The sequence below is a fragment of the Clavelina lepadiformis genome, chromosome 3 (genome assembly GCF_947623445.1).
Source record: "Clavelina lepadiformis chromosome 3, kaClaLepa1.1, whole genome shotgun sequence".
NCBI classification, from domain to species: Eukaryota; Metazoa; Chordata; class Ascidiacea; order Aplousobranchia; family Clavelinidae; genus Clavelina; species Clavelina lepadiformis.
In genome coordinates, this window is record NC_135242.1 from 5,993,109 (window position 1) to 6,012,804 (window position 19,696).

The 19,696-nt window shown below is 35.6% G+C and overlaps 7 protein-coding genes across 8 annotated transcripts; 6 read left to right on the plus strand and 1 right to left on the minus strand.

Annotated features, from left to right (window-relative positions):
• Positions 1 to 191: 191 nt before the first annotated feature.
• Positions 192 to 3,280, minus strand: LOC143450854 (GPI alpha-1,2-mannosyltransferase 4-like). Its single transcript, XM_076951588.1, has 2 exons — positions 2,286 to 3,280; positions 192 to 1,980 (listed from the first exon to the last, which is right to left on the minus strand). Exons 1-2 carry the CDS (start codon positions 2,527 to 2,529, stop codon positions 302 to 304), a joined length of 1,923 nt encoding a protein of 640 aa, XP_076807703.1. The 5' UTR covers positions 2,530 to 3,280; the 3' UTR covers positions 192 to 301.
• LOC143450857 (DNA oxidative demethylase ALKBH2-like) lies at positions 1,977 to 4,226 on the plus strand. The gene is made up of 4 exons (XM_076951592.1): positions 1,977 to 2,342; positions 2,469 to 2,547; positions 3,276 to 3,456; positions 3,596 to 4,226. The coding sequence occupies exons 2-4, from the start codon at positions 2,528 to 2,530 to the stop codon at positions 4,082 to 4,084; spliced, it is 690 nt and encodes a 229-aa protein (XP_076807707.1). The 5' UTR covers positions 1,977 to 2,342; positions 2,469 to 2,527; the 3' UTR covers positions 4,085 to 4,226.
• Positions 4,227 to 6,208: 1,982 nt separating this feature from the next.
• On the plus strand, positions 6,209 to 8,328 carry LOC143450859 (rhodanese domain-containing protein CG4456-like). Its single transcript, XM_076951594.1, has 4 exons — positions 6,209 to 6,353; positions 7,112 to 7,260; positions 7,400 to 7,550; positions 8,101 to 8,328. The coding sequence occupies exons 1-4, from the start codon at positions 6,340 to 6,342 to the stop codon at positions 8,156 to 8,158; spliced, it is 372 nt and encodes a 123-aa protein (XP_076807709.1). The 5' UTR covers positions 6,209 to 6,339; the 3' UTR covers positions 8,159 to 8,328.
• Positions 8,329 to 8,821: 493 nt separating this feature from the next.
• Positions 8,822 to 10,067, plus strand: LOC143450860 (thiosulfate sulfurtransferase/rhodanese-like domain-containing protein 3). Its single transcript, XM_076951595.1, has 4 exons — positions 8,822 to 9,011; positions 9,087 to 9,235; positions 9,305 to 9,454; positions 9,947 to 10,067. The coding sequence occupies exons 1-3, from the start codon at positions 8,983 to 8,985 to the stop codon at positions 9,424 to 9,426; spliced, it is 300 nt and encodes a 99-aa protein (XP_076807710.1). The 5' UTR covers positions 8,822 to 8,982; the 3' UTR covers positions 9,427 to 9,454; positions 9,947 to 10,067.
• A 155-nt stretch (positions 10,068 to 10,222) lies between these two features.
• Positions 10,223 to 11,573, plus strand: LOC143450858 (thiosulfate:glutathione sulfurtransferase-like). Its single transcript, XM_076951593.1, has 4 exons — positions 10,223 to 10,668; positions 10,790 to 10,938; positions 11,108 to 11,258; positions 11,423 to 11,573. The coding sequence occupies exons 1-4, from the start codon at positions 10,643 to 10,645 to the stop codon at positions 11,478 to 11,480; spliced, it is 384 nt and encodes a 127-aa protein (XP_076807708.1). The 5' UTR covers positions 10,223 to 10,642; the 3' UTR covers positions 11,481 to 11,573.
• A 2,670-nt stretch (positions 11,574 to 14,243) lies between these two features.
• Positions 14,244 to 15,880, plus strand: LOC143450081 (uncharacterized). The gene is made up of 4 exons (XM_076950489.1): positions 14,244 to 14,474; positions 14,609 to 14,903; positions 15,164 to 15,316; positions 15,398 to 15,880. The coding sequence occupies exons 1-4, from the start codon at positions 14,277 to 14,279 to the stop codon at positions 15,475 to 15,477; spliced, it is 726 nt and encodes a 241-aa protein (XP_076806604.1). The 5' UTR covers positions 14,244 to 14,276; the 3' UTR covers positions 15,478 to 15,880.
• Positions 15,881 to 16,350: 470 nt separating this feature from the next.
• Positions 16,351 to 19,502, plus strand: LOC143449731 (uncharacterized). Of its 2 annotated transcripts, none has more exons than XM_076950042.1 (8): positions 16,351 to 16,720; positions 16,870 to 16,972; positions 17,210 to 17,382; positions 17,497 to 17,601; positions 17,705 to 17,794; positions 17,873 to 18,102; positions 18,250 to 18,853; positions 19,123 to 19,502. In XM_076950042.1, exons 1-8 carry the CDS (start codon positions 16,543 to 16,545, stop codon positions 19,500 to 19,502), a joined length of 1,863 nt encoding a protein of 620 aa, XP_076806157.1. In that variant the 5' UTR covers positions 16,351 to 16,542. The 2 variants fall into 2 exon arrangements, with proteins under 2 accessions (XP_076806157.1, XP_076806158.1); XM_076950043.1 differs by having other exon boundaries at positions 17,497 to 17,553.
• The last annotated feature ends 194 nt before the right edge of the window (positions 19,503 to 19,696 follow it).

Genomic DNA, 19,696 nt, shown 5'->3' on the forward strand with positions numbered 1-19,696 from the left:
TATCATGTAAGTGGTTACAGCATTTCTAACAGCAGCAAACCCATTATGGCTTTATTGTATGGTTCATTATAAATGATGGTCATCAAAATTGAGGTTTAACAGAAGTCATCTGAGCATCAGCTGTTATCTCTTTGCCAGCTACACTTAAGAAAGTGTAACCAACCAACAAAAAATAACAAATAACTTCAAAATTACTCCGCAATCAATGTTTTATTACATCATGAAATTGGCAAAATGTAAACATCAGACACTACTGACAGTGAATTTGCCTCATAATCTGCAGGGCATTGCACATTCATAGTTATTGTTTAAAAACACTTTGTTTTTCAAGTACATTTAAATTTGCTTGGCTGAATATAACAGATTTTCTGTTCGTTGTAATACGTGAATGAACTTTGTACAAATTAAGCGACATTTGATTTAACACTTTTAAAAAATAACTGCCGTCAGGAATATTTCCATTGCAATCATTGTTGAGGTTCGGCAAATTTTCACCAGATAAATGAGGAAAGAAGCGAAAATACAACTCAAGATGGTAGGATTTCTGAAGCTTTGCATGTTGGTCACAGGGTAGTGATGCAGGATAAACCAGGTAATTATTTTCCGTGACTCCCACAGACGAGTTAATGACCTTTTCGAGAACATTTAGGTCCTGTCCAGCCAAATCAACAACATTTACTAATAGGTTGGGATTATTTGCAGGCCAAGCTAATAGATGGACAGGAGGCATGTAAGTTTTGTAGAAATAGATGTTTAAAGTATGGTTTCCTCCTGATGGATTCATTTCTGAGTGTGTCTTCACAACTGAATGTAAATGCTCCATACACGGCAGCATACCCCCTTGGTGAATGATCCCGAATGCAATAAATGCAACAATGTTAAAACACAACCACAAACTTGTGAGAAGCTTGTGCATTTGAAAAGGATGAACCGCTTTTGCACTTACTACACATAGGGGTACAATAAGAGGTAGAATATATCTAGGTTCCTGATGTGGTATGCAAGACAGAAGCACAAGACCACATAGAAAGGTTCCAACAAGCAAGGAAAGCTGATATTTGTCTTCTTTAATTTTCTGATCTTTGTCTGACCTCACTGATAACAAACACGATCTTAAAAAAACTAGCAACAATGGACCAAACAACATCGGTAAGTTAACCAGCGTGTGAAGGTACCAAGGATGAAGACCATGTTTTTCTAAGTTTGAGTTTTTCAAGTTGTACTGCATGATGTTAATTGGTGTCCATGGTATTTCTGCCATCCATCTGACGAAGGAATTTATATCCAAGTTTTGCAGTATTACTGCCAGCTGGGAGAATTTATCTGGCTGGAAATACATACAGTCACAGCAAGCAAAGAAAAAGCAAGTAATCAAAACTGGCATAAATAGCAGCATGGCATTACACATGCATCGATAAAATGACTGAACCAAGTTTTCACGAATAAAATCAGGAAAAATCCAATACAATGTTGGTATAACTGCAAATGCAACAAAAGATGTGCGAATAAAAAAGCCACTAACAAGTATTGCACCTATAAGTTTTGCTGTAGTGTATCTATACTGTTCGATCGATTGTCGTAGCAACCGGCATCTGTTAACTGATGGTATCACACAGTAATTAAGAAGAATGGCAACGAACATCAATTCAGTAGCATTCGAAAATGTTCGGGTACAGTATACCCAAACTGTGTAAGAACTTGCAAATATAAAAACTGAGGTATGTGCTAAAGCTCTATCAGTGTAATGTCTCAATGCTATTTGATAAATACAATAATCCAGTATGAAACTTAGCAATGTCATCCACAATCTTGGAGCCAATAAAAGGAGGTAAGGTGTAATTAAAAATCCAAAGGATAACTTCAAGAATTTAAGAAATAAAAAAGGAATTCCTGATGATATGACTGGAAAAATGATTGTCCGAGCTGGTTTAGCTGCATTCCATTCCCATGTTAAGTGATTCATGTAACCGAAAACATCCCCTGAAAAAAATATGTTCGTCTAAAGTGCTATCGTTAAAACAAGTTTAGTTTAAATATATTGCACCACTTATTGTCTATGCTATGGAGATGATACAATCTGGTAACAGTATTGCACCCATGGCCATAATTTGTAGTGTGGATACCCTTTTTACCTAGTTTAGTTGTAAGTATTATTTTATAAGGATGGTTGTGATTGGCTATCAAAATTAAGAGTTCTTCGATTTAGTATATATACAGAATGTATACTTCATATGATTGCAACTACCATGGGAACCATTTATTTGTAAGATGCACATTTGGTTTACCTGCGGCAATTTCAGGCGACTGGAAAAACTCATCGGGAAAGATGTATCCTGTTTGAGGCAAGATACACAGCATGAACCTTAAAACGGCCAAGTGCAGCCATATAACTTTAAACCATGTTATTTCCATTTCAGTTATTTGAGCTGCTGATATAGGTAAAACATTTAATACACTTCCATTTTTAGCAAATAACAGTTTTTTGGATGCATGAAATTTTGAAGAGGTTGCTTTGTATACACCAGTCATGGATAAATATCTAAAAAGGTTTGTGCCATGACAACAATAATCAAAATGAGTATTTTAAAGTTATCTGCTACAAATAGGCCTATATTGTACAATAAGAACGCATAGTTTTAAAGGTAACTCAAAACTTGTTAAAAACTATTTTGCAATAAAAATAAATACTGCAAAATTACATTATATCCATTAGGGCTGGCTGGGTGGGGTGTCTTTTCCCATCCAATGATGTATAGCATTGAAGCAATTTTTAATCATCTGTTGATTGAATACACCACCTGCTCGTCTGCTTAATTTCCTTTTTTAACCCATGTTTTGTCAATTTAACTAACTATTGATTTAGTGGACGTAGTAGTATTGATTTAGCAATTATTACCTTAATTATTTTTGAGCACGTTTTAAGTCATTTCGGCTTTTTCTCGTTCATTAGCGCATTCTAATAAAAACTGACTTGATTTTTTCGTCCCATCATAATGAAAACTAAAATGATTGATATTATTGAAATACTATGTTTCCTGATAATTTCTGTGATTTAGCATGACATAAATTGTTAATACAACCCCTTTCATCACATTTCTTATAATAAATAGCCGTTTTGCCTGCGATTAACAATGTAACATGAACATGAGTCACCTGACAATTAGTGACTATGGCAGCTAACCGCCAGCCAACGATTAATGCCATCCAGCTAAATTCCCAGCCCTAATATCTATACATGGCCCTACTAAACGGAAAATTTGTAATTTGCCTTTCAGTAGCAATAAACAGGAAGTCCTCCACCAAGAAAGTAAAAGCTGTCAGCAAGTAAAAACACTACGTGAAGAAAACCTAAATGTTGACTATATGATTTTGTTCAAACGTCCAAAAGCTGATAATCTGTTCCAGCAACTTGAAAAGGACATGAAATATTATGATGGTGATCTGGCTCAAGTAAAGGTAGACGATACTGCATGCAAATAACCTTTTTGCTGTTTAAATTCTTATTGTTACGATACTGTACTTTACAACTAAATAAATGCATATGAGAAATGTGGTTTGTACTTAATTAAAATAAAGTGTACTGTATATTATTTAGGTTTACGGCAAATGGCACCCAATACCAAGAAAGCAAGTAGCATATGGTGATGATGGTGTTTATTACAAGTACTCTGGAAATCGACTCCCGGCAAAGCCATGGAGCAACGTGCCGGCCTTGCTAGAAATAAAAAAAGCTGTGGAGGATGCATTGGACAAGCAGTATTTATTTAACTTTGTCTTAATTAATCGCTACAAAGATGGTAGCGACCATATGGGAGAACACAGAGATGATGAAAAAGAACTCGCACATGGTGCCCCAATCGCATCTGTCTCATTGGGACAGGCACGAGATTTCATATTTAAACATAAAGATAACAGAGCTAAAAACAAGTCACGAACAGATTTGAAACCTGTTTCGATATTATTGCAGCCAGGTAGTCTTTTGGTGATGAAACCTCCAACCAACACCTTTTGGTATCACAGTTTGCCTATTAGGAAAAATGTTCTACTTCCTCGAATTAATTTAACCTTCAGGGTTATAAGTTAACAGCTGAAAGTTTCTGAAATTGTGAAAGATTGCCTTTTTAGAGATAGTGCTATAATTTTCTTATTGGCCTCAACCTATCTGTACAGTGACATTTACGTAAGTGATATATGGTATTCAAAAATTAAAAAATTTATACAACAAAGTGGCTTGAAAAAATTGAACACAGCAAAATTGCTCCGTACTCATAGTATTAAATCTAATTTTGGCATCACACCTCAAAAGTTTAATTGCTTATATTACAGAGTTTATTTTCTTATTGTACTGCAACTTGTAGCGACAAGCAGAGCACTGCAAATTGTTTTATAACTAAAATTTCAAACGTTTTTTAGTATGACATTACTAACAGATTGATTTTTTTCCTGAAATTTGCACTTGTGCTGACTGAATTTTACAAACTTTTTACAAAGCTACTTGTATTTTTCATATATGCTGAAACATTGTGACATAAATGCAAAAATTGCTTTCAAAAGTTAATGAAAAATTAGTGATGTACAAGCACATGTGTGATCATAAATGGTTTTGAATTGCTTTAGACAACCAAGCAATATACAAACAACAAAACCAAAGTCTTATTTCAAAGTTTTTGTCTGAAATTTCCTTTTTTTAAAAGAAAACATGTTCCAAAACACAGCTGTTCGGTGATTTGCATTTATAGCAGAGAATTTAGTTTGCCTACCATATTTTCAATTTCCACTTTAAAAAATCATCTTCTAGTAAAATAACTTCAAAAAACGGAAATTCAGTTCCTGCTTACATAATGAACGTCAGAAGACGAGGAATTAGGAAATATCTTATATTTCAATTTTTATAGTGACTATTGTTGCTGCATTCTGTAAAAACTAGTGTAGCAGGACTTGCCTAATTCGGATTCGTTTATGGTAAGTAAGTGTGAAGATAAATCCATGAAATATGACAATTCAAGTGAGGAACGCGCTATAATTGTATGAATGATTGAATGTGGTGAGTTTGGAGCAATTACATTTTGATTGTGTCAATGAAAAAGCTTTATTACTTATACAGATGCAAGAATTTATTTTAATTGTGTGTTTTGTATATGTCCCTATTACCCTAGAAGTCGGCTTCTGGCGCAGAATTGCCGTCTTGTGCTATAGTCTATATAAGTAGGCTATAACGTAGGTGTGGTGCAAATTTTTGCATTACATTTATTCAGCACACTGAAAGCAAACTTTGCATTAGATGAAATAAGCCATCATTTCATCTACTAGATGAAATGATATTTCATCATAAATATGGCCATTTAGCTGTGCATGTCCGTGCTTGCAAAGGTTTTACGCGTTTGATCTAGTTAGTTTTGCGCCAATCTTGCTGAAATCTATATTTTAACTACCAGTTGTGAGTGACAGTGTTGACATAGGCCAAGGCCAGTCATGAAAACAAGTCTTAATGGTCGTGATATGCAAGTCAATTAATTACATGCCCAAGTTAAGTCACTTAACATTTATAAAGTTCAAATCTTAACACATGTCAAGTCACAATTAACGATGTATTTTTCATTTTAGATCAATTAAACGGTTTTCTAATGATTTTGCACATTTAGACATATATAGAATGTATTGCATATTAATTGTTGAATAAATTCTTTCACTAAAACATAACTCAAATCTTTTAAAAAACATCTCTGACTACCTAGAGCAGGGATGTCCAACCTTTTATTAAAGTGGGCCGCATTGTCACTTGAAATAATTCAATGGGCCGCAGAACCTATTAAATTTAAAGAAAAATGGGTACATAAAGTACATATTTTTGGAGTGAAAATGACTAACGGGCCGCACAGAAATCTCAGCCGGGCCGCAGGTTGGACATCCCTGACCTAGAGTTTTTGTGGTAGGTTGTACTGTAGTTACAAATCAAAGCGTTATAAAGGGAAACCCCTTTCCTAATACTGTTATTTGAATAACATCACACCTGACTTTCGTTTGGTAAAAATTGTATTTATTAATAAAAATTTCGAGCACAGCTAGTAATCAAAAATTTTAATTTAATTTTTAGTTTATTTATTGTCAATACAATGTAAAATAATCAATAAATTATTATCAACGAGTAACTGTAAAATAAAGAAAACTTTTTTCCTTTAATGTCACACCTGAGCGCATCGCAAAATAACCCCAATTTTTTACAGAGAAGAGAAAATGCTTACTCATTGTCAGCATACCAGATAAAGCGCATTCAACTAGTTAGTTGTTCGTAGTAGTTGCAACGTTGTTTTTTGCAAAGCAGTTTGAAATTGCAAAAGAATGGTAGATTTACCGTAAGTATCGGACCCAATTGAATAATATTTAAAGTGGAATCAAGCTGAATGTAATGCAGGAGTAAAGTGTTGGTGGCTATGACTAATACCCAGAACGATCAATGGAGCCAATACGAAAGATTATTAAATACGTTTTCTACTGTTGTTGCTTTAGTTTTCGTTCTGGAATTTCTACGTATAAATGTAATGCTTCGCATCTTGTTGCAAAATTAAAGTTTTGTATTACCACACTAAGCAACCTACCTGTAACTTAAAGCAAAGTAGATTGTTAAGTACTGGGTGTTGTAGTAGTTCTATATTAGTACTGATACTGTAGGTAAGTTTGCCGAAAATATTTGTACTTGCTAGGAATACGCAAATTTAAAACAGGGGTTAAGCTTACTGTCTTCTAAACAAACGCTTTAGCTAGTCAAGACATCTGTTTGACAACTGGATCTATTTTTTGTTCCAACCACCATAGTATTGCGTTGTTAGAATTGTAAACCTATTGACGGGCACAGGTTTATCGTATTCAATTGTATGGTTGACAGGCTGAGCATAACGTTTCGCTTCAAAATGTTACCAGCTGAATTGAAACCCAAACCTTTCTGACGTAACAAAGTGTTTCTTGTTAATGGTTGTGAGTTAGCAATTACGCCGATGCTTGTGATAGCTCGTTTCCTTTTTGAAAAACGATTACCCGTACGACAGTGTTTCTGCTGCTAATAGTAATGTGTTAAAATCGGTAGATATTAATTTGCCATTATGTTGTTTTGCAGACCTCACCAAAAGATATCTTGTGCTGGTCTAAAGGAAAGGTTGCAAAAGGAAGATCTATACGTGATTGACGTGAGAAATCCACCGGAAATTGAACAAAGCGGTTTTATTTCATCACGTCGACGGGTGAATATACCCTTTCCCGAGTTTGGTAAATCACGTCTTTTGTAGTCGTGATAGCTGTAGCCATGTAGTGTTACGTGAGTTTACACAAGTTAGTATTTACCAAAGAAATAATTTTTATCTGATCTTGTCAAAATTTTGTAAGCTTATTCTTGCTGTTTCTTTAGAAAGTGCTCTAAATCTTGAGGAGAACGACTTCCAAGCAAAGTATGGGATTCCTAAACCAACAGGCGATGGTTCGGATTTGGTCATTCACTGTATGATTGGTGGAAGGGGATCGAAGGCGATTGTTCTTGCTGAAAAATCCGGACTGCACAAGTACGTAGAAATTGATAGTTTTTTCGTGCTCAGTTTAACGATACAGCAAATAAGCGTTTCTTCTAATTCTTTCACTTCCACCGGGTTAACGTTAGCCTATTTGGTCTGCTGTTGTTCAAACAATGCGTTATTACATATTAACTAGGTTACTCTACGATCACATTGCCCAGTTACCCACCCACATTCACGTTACTGTCCTGTCTTAATAGCGATTTTGTTACAATTGATATTCATGAGTACCGACCACTACAAAAACCGTTTAAGTTTAAGTTGCCCATTACGTTTATAATACTGATTTTTTAAGTCAATGTCAGTCAGTTTTAAGTCAGTAAGCGAGTCAATATATTTTCATTGGTATACAATTCACTATCGAGTTGGGTCATCATATCTCCCATGCATGTAGGCCTATACTCCCTTATGAATGAATAGCGCTTACGCACAGTGAAATTACGCATATAAAAGAAGTATGTAAGTTAGCGCAAATTTCTTATCGGCCGCAGTTGCGTGTAGACGCATTGCCGCAAGTACCTAAACTTATTTATTTGTTCAGGGCACAAAATCTTGATGGTGGATATAAAAAATGGGCTGCCGATGGATTTTCGAAGTAAAATCACCATGCAGTGAGGGCTATGTCACAACAGCAGTTGTTCCCTATAATAACCTATCTTTTGCTTTAATCTTGGTATGTAAAACTCTTGGCCGCAGTTCTTTTTTGTTATTTTTGGTGTTCGGACCCATTATAGTTTGGCTTCATAGGAAATAAATTTTATCCAAAAACTCTTGTGCTTTTATCCAAGCTTGTTAGCTTCTTACATAGAGTGTGGAGCAGTTGGTAGCTAAAATCTTGGAAATATTTGCGTTTTGGCTTTAAATCGTTGTTGATTAACTTTCCAAGTGCTTCTAGCCCTGTCGTGTAACAGGAATGAAGTTTTTTTTCTGCTTTTACAACTACAACGAATATAAGTTCATATTCAATTGGCATAGAATAGAATTGATTCAAAGCTAAAACTTGTTTAAAATCGGAGCTGTATAATTATGACTATGTAAGGAAATTTGTGACTGAGGGCAGTACAGCGCAAGCAAATAGAATCAGATATTTTGACAGTTTTTCCAGTTTGACTGATATGGAAGTTGCGCTGAGAGCGTATTTTGAAAGCTCATATTCGTCGCGCTAGAGAGCGCTGTTGAGCTATAAAATAAGTTATTTTTAAACATTCAGCGGCCATTAATCAAAGCAGCAAGCTTGTTTGTTTTACAGTTTAGTTGCCTAAGGGAGAAAAAGCGTGACAAGTAATTAGAAAAAAAGCTTCGTCAGCATCTGCAGTCAGGGGTAACAACGTGCTGCGTTTAAAATTGTATTAGCGCATCAGTTATTCTTATAACCAGTTTTTGAATCCACAATTAAATTTAAAATCCTAACGTTCAGGACATTATGCATCAACTTGACCCTCCAAAACTTAGGTAAGAACATTGTTGTTGTACGCAGTGTACGGTGACAAGTATTTTTCTTTCACTTAGTCACCTATACTTGTGCAGACCCGATCAACAAGAATCTATAGAGAACCTAAAAATAAGGATTGCAAACGATGACGTAATAGTTATCGATGTACGAAACCCAGACGAAGTGGCCCGCAGTGGTAAAATAGATGCAAAACGTTGGATTAATATCCCGTTCCCTGAAGTTGGTAAGAATTTCTCGAAATTCTGCACAATATGTTAACATAAAGAAATCAAATACAACTGCAACCTTTCAGAAAGTGCTTTGGCAAAAACACCTGAAGACTTCAAAGCAAAATATACTGTCGGTAAACCTTCAAACAACGGCCAAGAGATAGTCTTTCACTGTGGAAGGGTGGAAGGGGAACAAAGGCAGTGATTGTAGCGAATAATGCTGGTTATGACAAGTATTACTGCCTTTGTCAAATATATTTTAATTAGCCTAACGCCCTACTACTTACTGTCGTACTACTTACTTACTTACAGTGATTCCCAAAATGTGTCCCACCACAGATTCTCAGGTGTGCCGCGAATCCTTTTCGAATTTTGGAAAAGAATTGTATAAATATTTAAAATAAGGCATGCAGACAAGCATATGAGACTTAAAAGCGCTCTAACTGCTTCAATAGCTGATAAATTAGCACATGTGACGATGAAACCAATTATGGCATTGCCGATAGAGTAGGGTAATTGTCACGTGATTAACACGTGAAAAAAAATATTTTTAAAGCAACTTTTCTTCTCTTGTAAGTGTGCCGCGAGCGTTTTATAATTTTTCTAGTGCACCACAAGCTGAAAAAGTTTGGGAACCGCTGTGCTATAGTATGTTTTAGGTTGTTTATACTTCCAACTGTCAAACATGCTAAATATTAACGGGTTGCTTTATTATAATGAAACAGGGTGAAAAACTTGGATGGAGGACAAAGCACGTGGAAACGTTCCTTTTAAGACAGTTTTCCCGTTTGCCTGCTGGTCAAAAGCTGAATGCAAAATATATTAATAAATCTGTTACGACATCGATTATATTTATCTTTATGAAGCAAGTTTATTCAAAATATAGCCAGCGAAGGGTTAGATTTTACAGATTCTCAACTCATCACGTTATTTCACGATCGCTTGAATTGTTATCGGTTGCTAGATTGTTACGTGTCCAATGTTTGATCTAGTCCAGAATTATGTGTCATCCGCTTTAAATTAAATGTTTATGAGCGATCAACATGAAGCAAAGTATGTAAAATGAATGTGATTTTTCTGCAATTTCTCATTCTGCCTTTATCAAAAAAAGTCGAACGCAATGCGTACATAACAACTAAACACAAATTTTCAATTTCTGATTGATTAATTCAATAGAAAAACTAAGCTCTACCCCCATTAGTGATGTTTGTTCAGTAAATTTTTTTAACTACTTATCAGTCAGCTAGTAAAAACGTCAGTGTGCATTGAAACGGTTGGGTGACCAAATTTTGAGGAAGTGCGGAAGTTGTTAATCTACACTAAAAGTAAGTTTTACCTGCCATACCCGTTAAAGCACTTTCAACGATATAATCTGTTCAGAAGGCATCGTATTGAACACAGTTGAAAAAAACTTATCCGTCATGGCCCACAATATCGTCGATTTACCGTATGTACAGGAATATGGCTGATACAGCATATAAGTTAAGGCAGTTAGTTCTACGAAGGAAGAATATAGCTGTACCAGTGACATACACTTATTTAAACGCAGCCTACTCTTTTATTTCAAGGGTAGAACAAAGAATAAAGCCAGCTGACTTGAAGAAGAAGATAGAAACAGATGACATATTGGTAATCGACGTCAGAAATAAATCAGAGGTCGATGCAAGCGGAACTATCGAGACAAAACGAAACTTGAACATTCCATTTCCTGAGCTAGGTAAGTTTTAACATCACACTCTGCCAGTTCTTCCTTGGAGACTTATGCGAATGTTGCTTATGTTTTACGTACGCAAGTTTGATACCAAGCTTGTGAAGGCAAAACTCATCGGTTATAAAATATATACAAAATAACTTCAGGTAAAATCTGCACCTTGTTTTTTTTTCAGAGTCGGCCTTAAATCTTGCAAATAGCGACTTTAAGTCACAATATGGTCTTGACAAGCCATCAGGAGATGGTTCAGACGTTGTTTTTCATTGCATGCATGGTGGGAGAGGTTCAAGGGCAGTAGTCATTGCTGACAAACTCGGTTTAAAGAAGTAGGTACTTACAGTAGGTGTCTGTTGTTACAAACCGTACAGTTGCGTCTCTGTTTTTGTAAAGTATGCTTTTGTGTTTTTGCACCGTTAACATAATTTCTATCCTGATTCTTAATCAATATTAAAGTTATGATATTAACATTTATATGCTTTAACTTTTGCAGAGCTAAAAACCTGGAAGGCGGATATTCTGACTACAGCAAAAGCGGAAGTTGGCTATAAATCTATAGTGACGTATTTTCCTCCTACTCACGAAAATAAATAATTTTTTTCGTTTATAAGGAACCTAATAAAGTTAACTCGTTTTCCATCTGCTATGGTTGTCGATATGTTAAGTTAAGGTATTGCGTTTTCTTTAATCGAGTTGATGCGGTTCGGTGATAAACAGACATCAAACTAACAAAATAAACAAATGCTTATGTATTCTGGGCCAAGACTGCTGTGTACTTGCCACAATATTATGCATTAAATATAAGAAAAAAAAGTATTTGGTTATAGCCAGGGTTGCCATCGGTCTCAACTCAAAAATAAGGACGACTAGGAAAATGGTATACTAAAGGTGTCAAAATGCCCAAAATACGACCCTCTGCCCTAAAAATAAGACGAAAATAAGGACATTTCTTAGCAAAAAAGGACAAACATATTTTCTAAGACACGGACCTTTAAAATAAGGACAAATCTTAGAAATAAGGACGGTATGGCAACCCTGGTTATAGCAGTCACTTTTTTGTGACAACATCGCCTACATCGATCTTGTTCCAAATGTTTTGACCACCCGCTGTCGCTGTAAGTTACATAGTTAGGATACAAAGTGAGGTTATTAAATGGTTTTACGTATCCATGCGCTGTGCTTATCCATAAACGTTGATCGATTTATTATACTCTGTTTATATACCTTATTTATACGCATACTTTTACAAGAGTTATTTTACCAGGGAAATTGCTCTGACTGACTTCTTTAAAAATCACAAATTTACTTTGAACTATAGGCTACGTTGGATTCTTTCAAAAAACGTCTGACAGGGATTATTTAATCGCAACCACTTGGACAAGGATAAAGGGAAAAAGAAGCTTACATATTAGTAAAGATGATGAATTATGACTAACTATATAGAGAAAAAATCTCAAAATATGAAGGCCTGCTATAGGTTTGTACAATTTTTAGGTTTTCAATCGACCCACGGTGAACATAACTTAAATTACTATCTAATTACATTCAATGTCTTTTCATGTTTGACAATTTATCTGCATGACAATACCAAAATGACTGTAAAGAATTCCATAACCATGACAGACGAATGTTGGTAGGCTATAGTTGATGTGATATAAATCTTTAAAAAGTATTTGAGAATACACTCGATACTTTGTTAAGATAAGGTATTTAAAAGTTAAAGATTTATCTGCTAAATCGTTTGAACTACAGTGATTTCCGTTTCTGGGGCAATATAAAAGGTTCTTGTCGATACTTATCGTTGAAATATTAAACCCATTTTCCCTTGTATACTGCTCTTGTCGGTCGTAAAGGTCAATCACGAAATAATATCAATAGTGGGTTAAAAAGCTTATAGTAACTTATGGCAATATTTGAACACCTACGTATGTGTTGCGTTGGAAAGCTATTGAATATTAACACAACAACGCATTGTGCCGAGCGAAGTCGAGTGTAATTCTGATTCTTGTATTGCTTTTCATTCATCGGTGTAAAAAATCTGCTTTTTATTGCGTCATCAAAGATAAAAGAGAGAGATTGTCATTTTTATCTGGTGATAAATTCCGTTTTTTGAAGGACCAAATTTCAATGAAAAGATTTTTTCAAGTTTTTCGAATGAAACGAATGGTTTTCCTTTTTTTAATGGAAAGGGGCTTTGAAAACTTTGAGAGAGTGTAGAGAAATTTGCAACATTATCTATTTTTAAGTTTGTTTCGTTGTATTGATGTGTTTTAATGACAAGCAACCACCCATCAACATTTTAAAACATCAACACACAATTATATATAATCTAAAATGTTATGTTTAAAAGCTTACTTTTTGTGAACATTTCATCTAGCGTTTTGAAAAAAAAGCTTGTCAAAACAAAAACTAAAGTTTTATGGTCTACATTGGTGCACAGGTGTTTTTTTCTTTTTTGTTGAATTAAATACCACAAACATTAATTTTCTCACGCAAAATATTGTTAGTTAATGATAATCTCCTTGAGATACATTGTGCTGCGTGCCATTGTATTGCTATCTACATCGCTGACAGGAATGACGAATTGATCGGAATTGACGTACTTTTGGACTGGGGTAACGTATTTGTGATTATAGCACTATGTGCTGAAGTATTTAAAGTAAAACTTTATTTCCGCTATACAAGAGTGCCTGTCAAAGGTGCCAGTGCAAGCACACCGCAGAAAACGATCCAGTTTTGGGTAAATGTCTGAAATAGGGAAAAAGAAATATTTCAATTTCAATCGTAATTGAGACAAATAATGTATCAGCTGGTTGAAAGCCGCTTTTTGAAACGACCAATTAAATATGGAAATTGCAATGGGTCATGGTTGGCCACTTTCTCCGATGCTGTACAGCTATAGAAACGGAAGTGTGATTAACCTCAGAAATCCAATTGAGATTCAGATTATGACTTTAGCTTTTGCACCTTTGAGGGCTTCAAAGTTTGTCCAGCGTGTTATGGTAACAGGTTTATCCTGGCACCCACGCTTTGGATAAAGCTTTTGTCACGTTTAAGTGAGTCATTTTAAAATTTAAGCTTTACGAGGTCTAAGCAGCTGAATAGTTGGCAGTATAAAAATCCGCTTCGAAACGACACCAACGAGAGATTTCACAGATGTCAAAGTCAGTTCAAGCCAGTTGTACGCAAATGTTACTTAAATAGTTTTATCTACTGCTATTTAAACATAGCACTTTAAAAATGATTGTTTAGTTTAATTACCGAATATTATTAAAATAGACTTTCTATGTTAGGTTATTTGAGTATAAGTTTTTACAATTTTGAGTTGAGTTAGTCTAAAAGAAAACATGCCTATTAGTTCAACAAACAGTCGATTAACATATGAATTTTACAAACCTCCTCCGAAAACTCTGGAACAGATCCGAATGGAAGAGAGAGGTGTCATGTCATCACCAGCTCTCAACGGTTCTCGAATGAATACTCCAGGAACGCCCGGTGGTTCTATAAAAAGGGAGAAGCATTTGGATCAAATACCTGGCAAAAAGGTAAACTGAAAGAAATAATGATTTTTTGCAGGGACTTGCAGATCTGTGCAGGGCTCTGATATCGATATCGTTGACTGACAAAGGTATTTTAAATGCGCATATATTTTGAAAAAATGTTTAATGAAATATTTTAGACTGCCGTGGTTGGACCCATGAACGACGTGAACGGGTTAGGGAAAAGCAACAACGCTTTCGCAGCGGGAGACGTTGGCAAAAGTGCGGTTAAAAAGAGCACCCTGGGCGGGGGAAATCACGTTACTACGGCTTGGAACTCGACTACGAATGCTCGCGCGTGCAGTCGTCTTTGTTGTTTATGCAACGGTTTCTACTTCACTCGTTGTTTTTTTCTTGCGTTGTTACTGGGCTTGCTTTTGGGGGCGCTTATAACTGGACTAGCAGTGGGACTTACACTTGACCAGCAGCTGCAAGGTAAGTCAAAAAGTTATAGACGATTATTTCTCAGAACGTAAATTAATTCAAATGTACAATTTGTTTATTTGTTTTTAAGATGGATTGAGACGTTTGGTTTTGTCTTACTTGCAACTGGCAAAAATTTTCGCAAGAAAGCTAAACTATTCATATAAATGAACTTATAAACGTGTTGTCGCTATGCGTTAAAATATTTTTTTTTAAAAGAACGTCATGGTTACATTTTCAGATTAACAAAATTATATTTCCTCTCATTGTAGACACAAACGCAGCTTTGGAAGATGCAAACGAAGACACTGGATGTTTCCAAAGTCCCTGTGCATCAGGCGAAGTCGCCTCTTGTAATTATTTGAATAACAACACAGAAATTAATTGTCAATGTTCGCCGCTTGTTGGAGATCCGGTGTCTACTGGTGTGTAATTTTTTTAATTATGATTTAAATTCTTAATTATCTTTTAAGGATAGCATTGAGCTCGCTTTTGCTTTTTTCTAGCCGGGGTTTCAGCAGGCGGGTATCGCTGCACCTTCTACAACATCACTTCGACTACGTTGAGTCCAATTGCAGCTACTTGATATTCTGTAACGAAAGGAAAAGAATTTTTGCAAGACATTTTTGGCAAATTTTCCATATTTTTCTATGAATGTTTGGTGTCGTATTTATGTTTATTTTAACCTTAAAAAGTGAAGTTATTAGTTCAAAACATTTTATTTCAAAAACATTCAGTAAACTTTTGAAAATTGTCTTGTTTTTTTTGTATGACATTGTAACATTGACGTAAACCAAACTTGGTTGGAGAAGTAACATATAAACAGATTTACGTTAAGCAATCTTTTATAGTCTTTACAGTTTACATCAAGCAACGCAAAATCAGCTTGAAATATATAAACGCCAACTACAATTCAGCAGTAACTTATTTTTGCTACGTATTTATTTTATGTGTAAATGTGTATGTGTCTTTTAATTGTATACTGCGTATATATTAATCCAAGAAGTTTAGTTTCAAAGATAAAGAAAATATTTTTCATATTGTTTTTGATAAGGAAAGACCTATGAAGAATGCTTCTCACGTTCAATTGAAATTCAATTTCCATTAAGAAGTACGTAAAAAATCTCCAATGGGCTTAAGAGATTACTCATATTCTAATTGATAATAATTAATTAATCAGTGATTAACTGACAGATTTGGCATATAGTTACGAGCAAGAACTTGTGGTTAACAACGTAATCAAAAAGAGGATACGTTACATCGGCGTCAATCATCAAAACTTTTGGTGGTTATTTCAAACACGAAGGCGTTCTGCTGCCCTATGACAATAAGAAATGTATAATAAATTGAACAATTTACGAACCAGCAGTTTTACCAGTTTTTTTATACTTGTAAAAGTTTGCCTCAGGCGCCAGTTCGTCACGATGCTCACATGAGATACGAATGTTTTATAGACACAAGTATAAAATATACGGATTGTGAATTTTTTTCCGTAGTGTTGAAGTCAAAATTTCTCCCATCTATTTGATAAGTATTAGAAAGCCATCTTACAGAGAAAGAAGTTGAAAGTTTTTGTTAAGCTACAATCAAGTTAGTATATTCGTTCAAATATTTCAAAGCATCTTACCTGAGCTGCTATGACTGAGTTATTATGATGTATGAAAATCCACGTATGCGCGATTCGACGTGCCAAATGCAAGTGAGAAGAATGAGAAAGCCAATGTTATTCTGGTTAATAATGCAAGCATCTATTCGCCTGTCATTAGCGGCAAAGACAACACCCCTTTTGCACAGACAAGAAGGAGAAGCATCTATACAACCCATCACTTGTATGCATCATCTGAATATGATATTATTTTGTTATTTAACGGATTATACTGATATTTTAACAATGTTTTTGAGGGAAATTTGTTGCCGATTTTGCAACAAACATCGTTGTTCCCAATATCAATAACAACTCGTTATATTTAAAATTAAGGGAAGTGCGTGCAAAGGATCGAAGCCGATAAAGCCTGGAAACACTTTAAAACAAAAGGCTATCCGAAACAACTTTATGTTCGAGAATCTCGCTGCTCTTGGAAGTGAGCATAAAAAGTGACACTTTGCAGCTTCCTCTGCATTAGTAAAAAACAATAAAATCGTATATGAACAAGTTTACACACTTTATTACGTGTTTACTAACATTTACAAAATATATATTTCATTTAACAAAGCAATGCTATTGATTTCAAAGCTAGCTAAGCCTAAGCTGTAAGTAATTTCTTACAAAAGTAAAGTCTGAACGAACCATTGTAATAGTCGAGTTTTCTCATTTCAAGGTTATCCACTGTCAAAGGAAGCAGAATTAGAATTGCGTTTGGAGACATAGATCTACAAGCCGATGATCCTGCCCATTGTTCGGCCAACTACATTGAGATAATAGATGAGACATTGAAAAAGTCTCAAGCCCGCTATTGTGGTCAAGCTATTCCCGGCGATATCGTCTCCCGTGGTGGGTATATTCAGGATACGTTTATGGCTTAAACTCAATAATAAGCACTACAATACTTTCAATTTTTTATACTTGTTTGGAAGCAAGTTTTCAATAATTTTGTTATGTTTTTAGGCAACAAACTTCGGATCGATTTTCAAGCCCAGCCTGGAGTTAATGATGACATGAAAGGTTTTAAAATCGGTTTCAAGGCAACAAAAGCTGACCCTGGATTTTACAGTAAGCCTACATGCAGCATTGTATACTGTTGTAAAGTTATTTCACAGTGAGTTGTTTTGCTGTTTTGTTAAATTTTATAAAAACTTCTATCATCTTTGAATAGAAATCAAGTCTCTTGATAAAAAGAGCCAGCCAGCAACCCCATCTACAAAATTGATTACTTTCCAAGGCGGTCCAAGTTCCAACAACAGAGGTAAAAAGTGTTCTTTTACTGTTGAAGTAAATAGTAGGCAAAGAAAGTGTAGGTAGCTTGTGCAAATTTTTGCCTTAGCCTCGGATGACGAGCCGGACAACAACGATACGTTGACGAAAGTGATTGTTGGGATCAGCATTCCATTAGTTATAGTTAGTTTGATCGGGCTGTTTATCTGGTGGAGAAGAAGGAGAAAGAAGAAGATGAGCAAATCTCCGCACCCAGAAGATCAAGTACAAGAAGATAAGCAACCCAACATCCAAATCCGCCAAGAAAATCCAGCTGCTTACTCTGATAATAAAGACAAAGTGAGTTGTTTTTTAAGTAAAGTAGAAGTATAGACTACTATTCTCAACCAGATATCTAATCAAATTAAATCAGTAGTATAGTCAGAACGTACACCGGTATATTTGCTGTTATACTGTACTTAACAATTTATGTTTTACTGTTCACAGACAAGCCCAAATCACGATAACAATATATTTACGGTTTCCAAATCAGTCAGCAAACTACAAAGCCATCCCCACCAACAGCAACAGCAGAAAAAGGAAGTGACGTACATCAACTGTCAACCACCTCCACTTCCGCTTAAAAATATTCACCGACCTCTAAAGAGAAGAGCAACACCATCAACTTTCCTGGATGATAAGATGTCGGTGGATTCTGGATTGCGTTGTCCGTTTGATCAAGTATCAGTAGACACACAACTTAGCAGTCAGTTCAGCGGCCCCAGTACCTTTATTGGGCTTCACCGGAACCACACCAATTACCAGAATCGGGCGAACAGCGATCGCAAGCGCACACTTCCGGGCAAAAGGGAGAAACCACGGGCAACGTCGAACATATTGAATGACATAGAACGGGGAGAATGCGTTATGAACTGCGATTCTTTTCCTCGAGATTCGGGCTTAACTCGCTCCAGATCCCGAGCATGCATAACTTTTCCGATTAGTCAGAGACCTCCAACGAGCCAGATTTATTTGCCGGAACATCCGTCGAAATCACTTCCACTTCCCCCTCTTCCCCCGAAAAGACAATGTACATCATCAGCTCCGTTTGGTAATTAAGCTCTATAGTGTTATTAGCAAATAGTTATGGTAGGTATAGTTTCTGAACTTTAAAAAGTTAAAAAAGTGACGACATACGTTGCTGTAATCTTTCACATAACATAGGTATACAACCTTAAATACTGTACTATACCGCACTTCTAACGCTTCTGCATATACGTATATGATCAGAGTAAATTTGTTTGACGCAATTTCCAAACATTTAAAGACGTTAATCTAATTCGTATGGTTTTACTTTCAAGTAACTTTTCATTAACGCAGAACTTGACGGCATAAGACCGGAAAGAAGACCAACAAGTCACCGACATTTTATTCCGTCAAATCGAAGCAAGAGCGCTGCAACCATAAACAACTTCGATGATTTTCCTCGTACCATGTCAAGAAGTATGTCTAACTTAAATGACATTGACGCCATTCGACCTTGGAATCGATGCAGGAGCACTTCAAACCTTCGACCAGTCGAAACATCTCCAACCAAGCGAGATCGATTAAGGTCGTCTGCAGGCAATAAAACACGTGACTATCCTCAAGGCGTGGAGTGTAGTCGACAATCAACCAATAATTTTGGGGCGAGAACCGCTTCGAGAAATTCCCGAGGTCCTCTTGTACAAGAACACTTACCGCGACATTGGGCCTGTTAACAGTTAAGCGTGGCACTGGCATCGGTGACTGTGAGCAACAACGTTTGTTCCAGATACTGAGTATAGCCTATAAAAGTTCAGTTTTTGGAACAACCTGTATTGTGTATTTTTTATTTCATCGCGTGTAATTAGTTTAATTTATCATTCACATATCCTTTGTTGCCACAGACCTTTTTTGTTTATTCCTTTGTTTC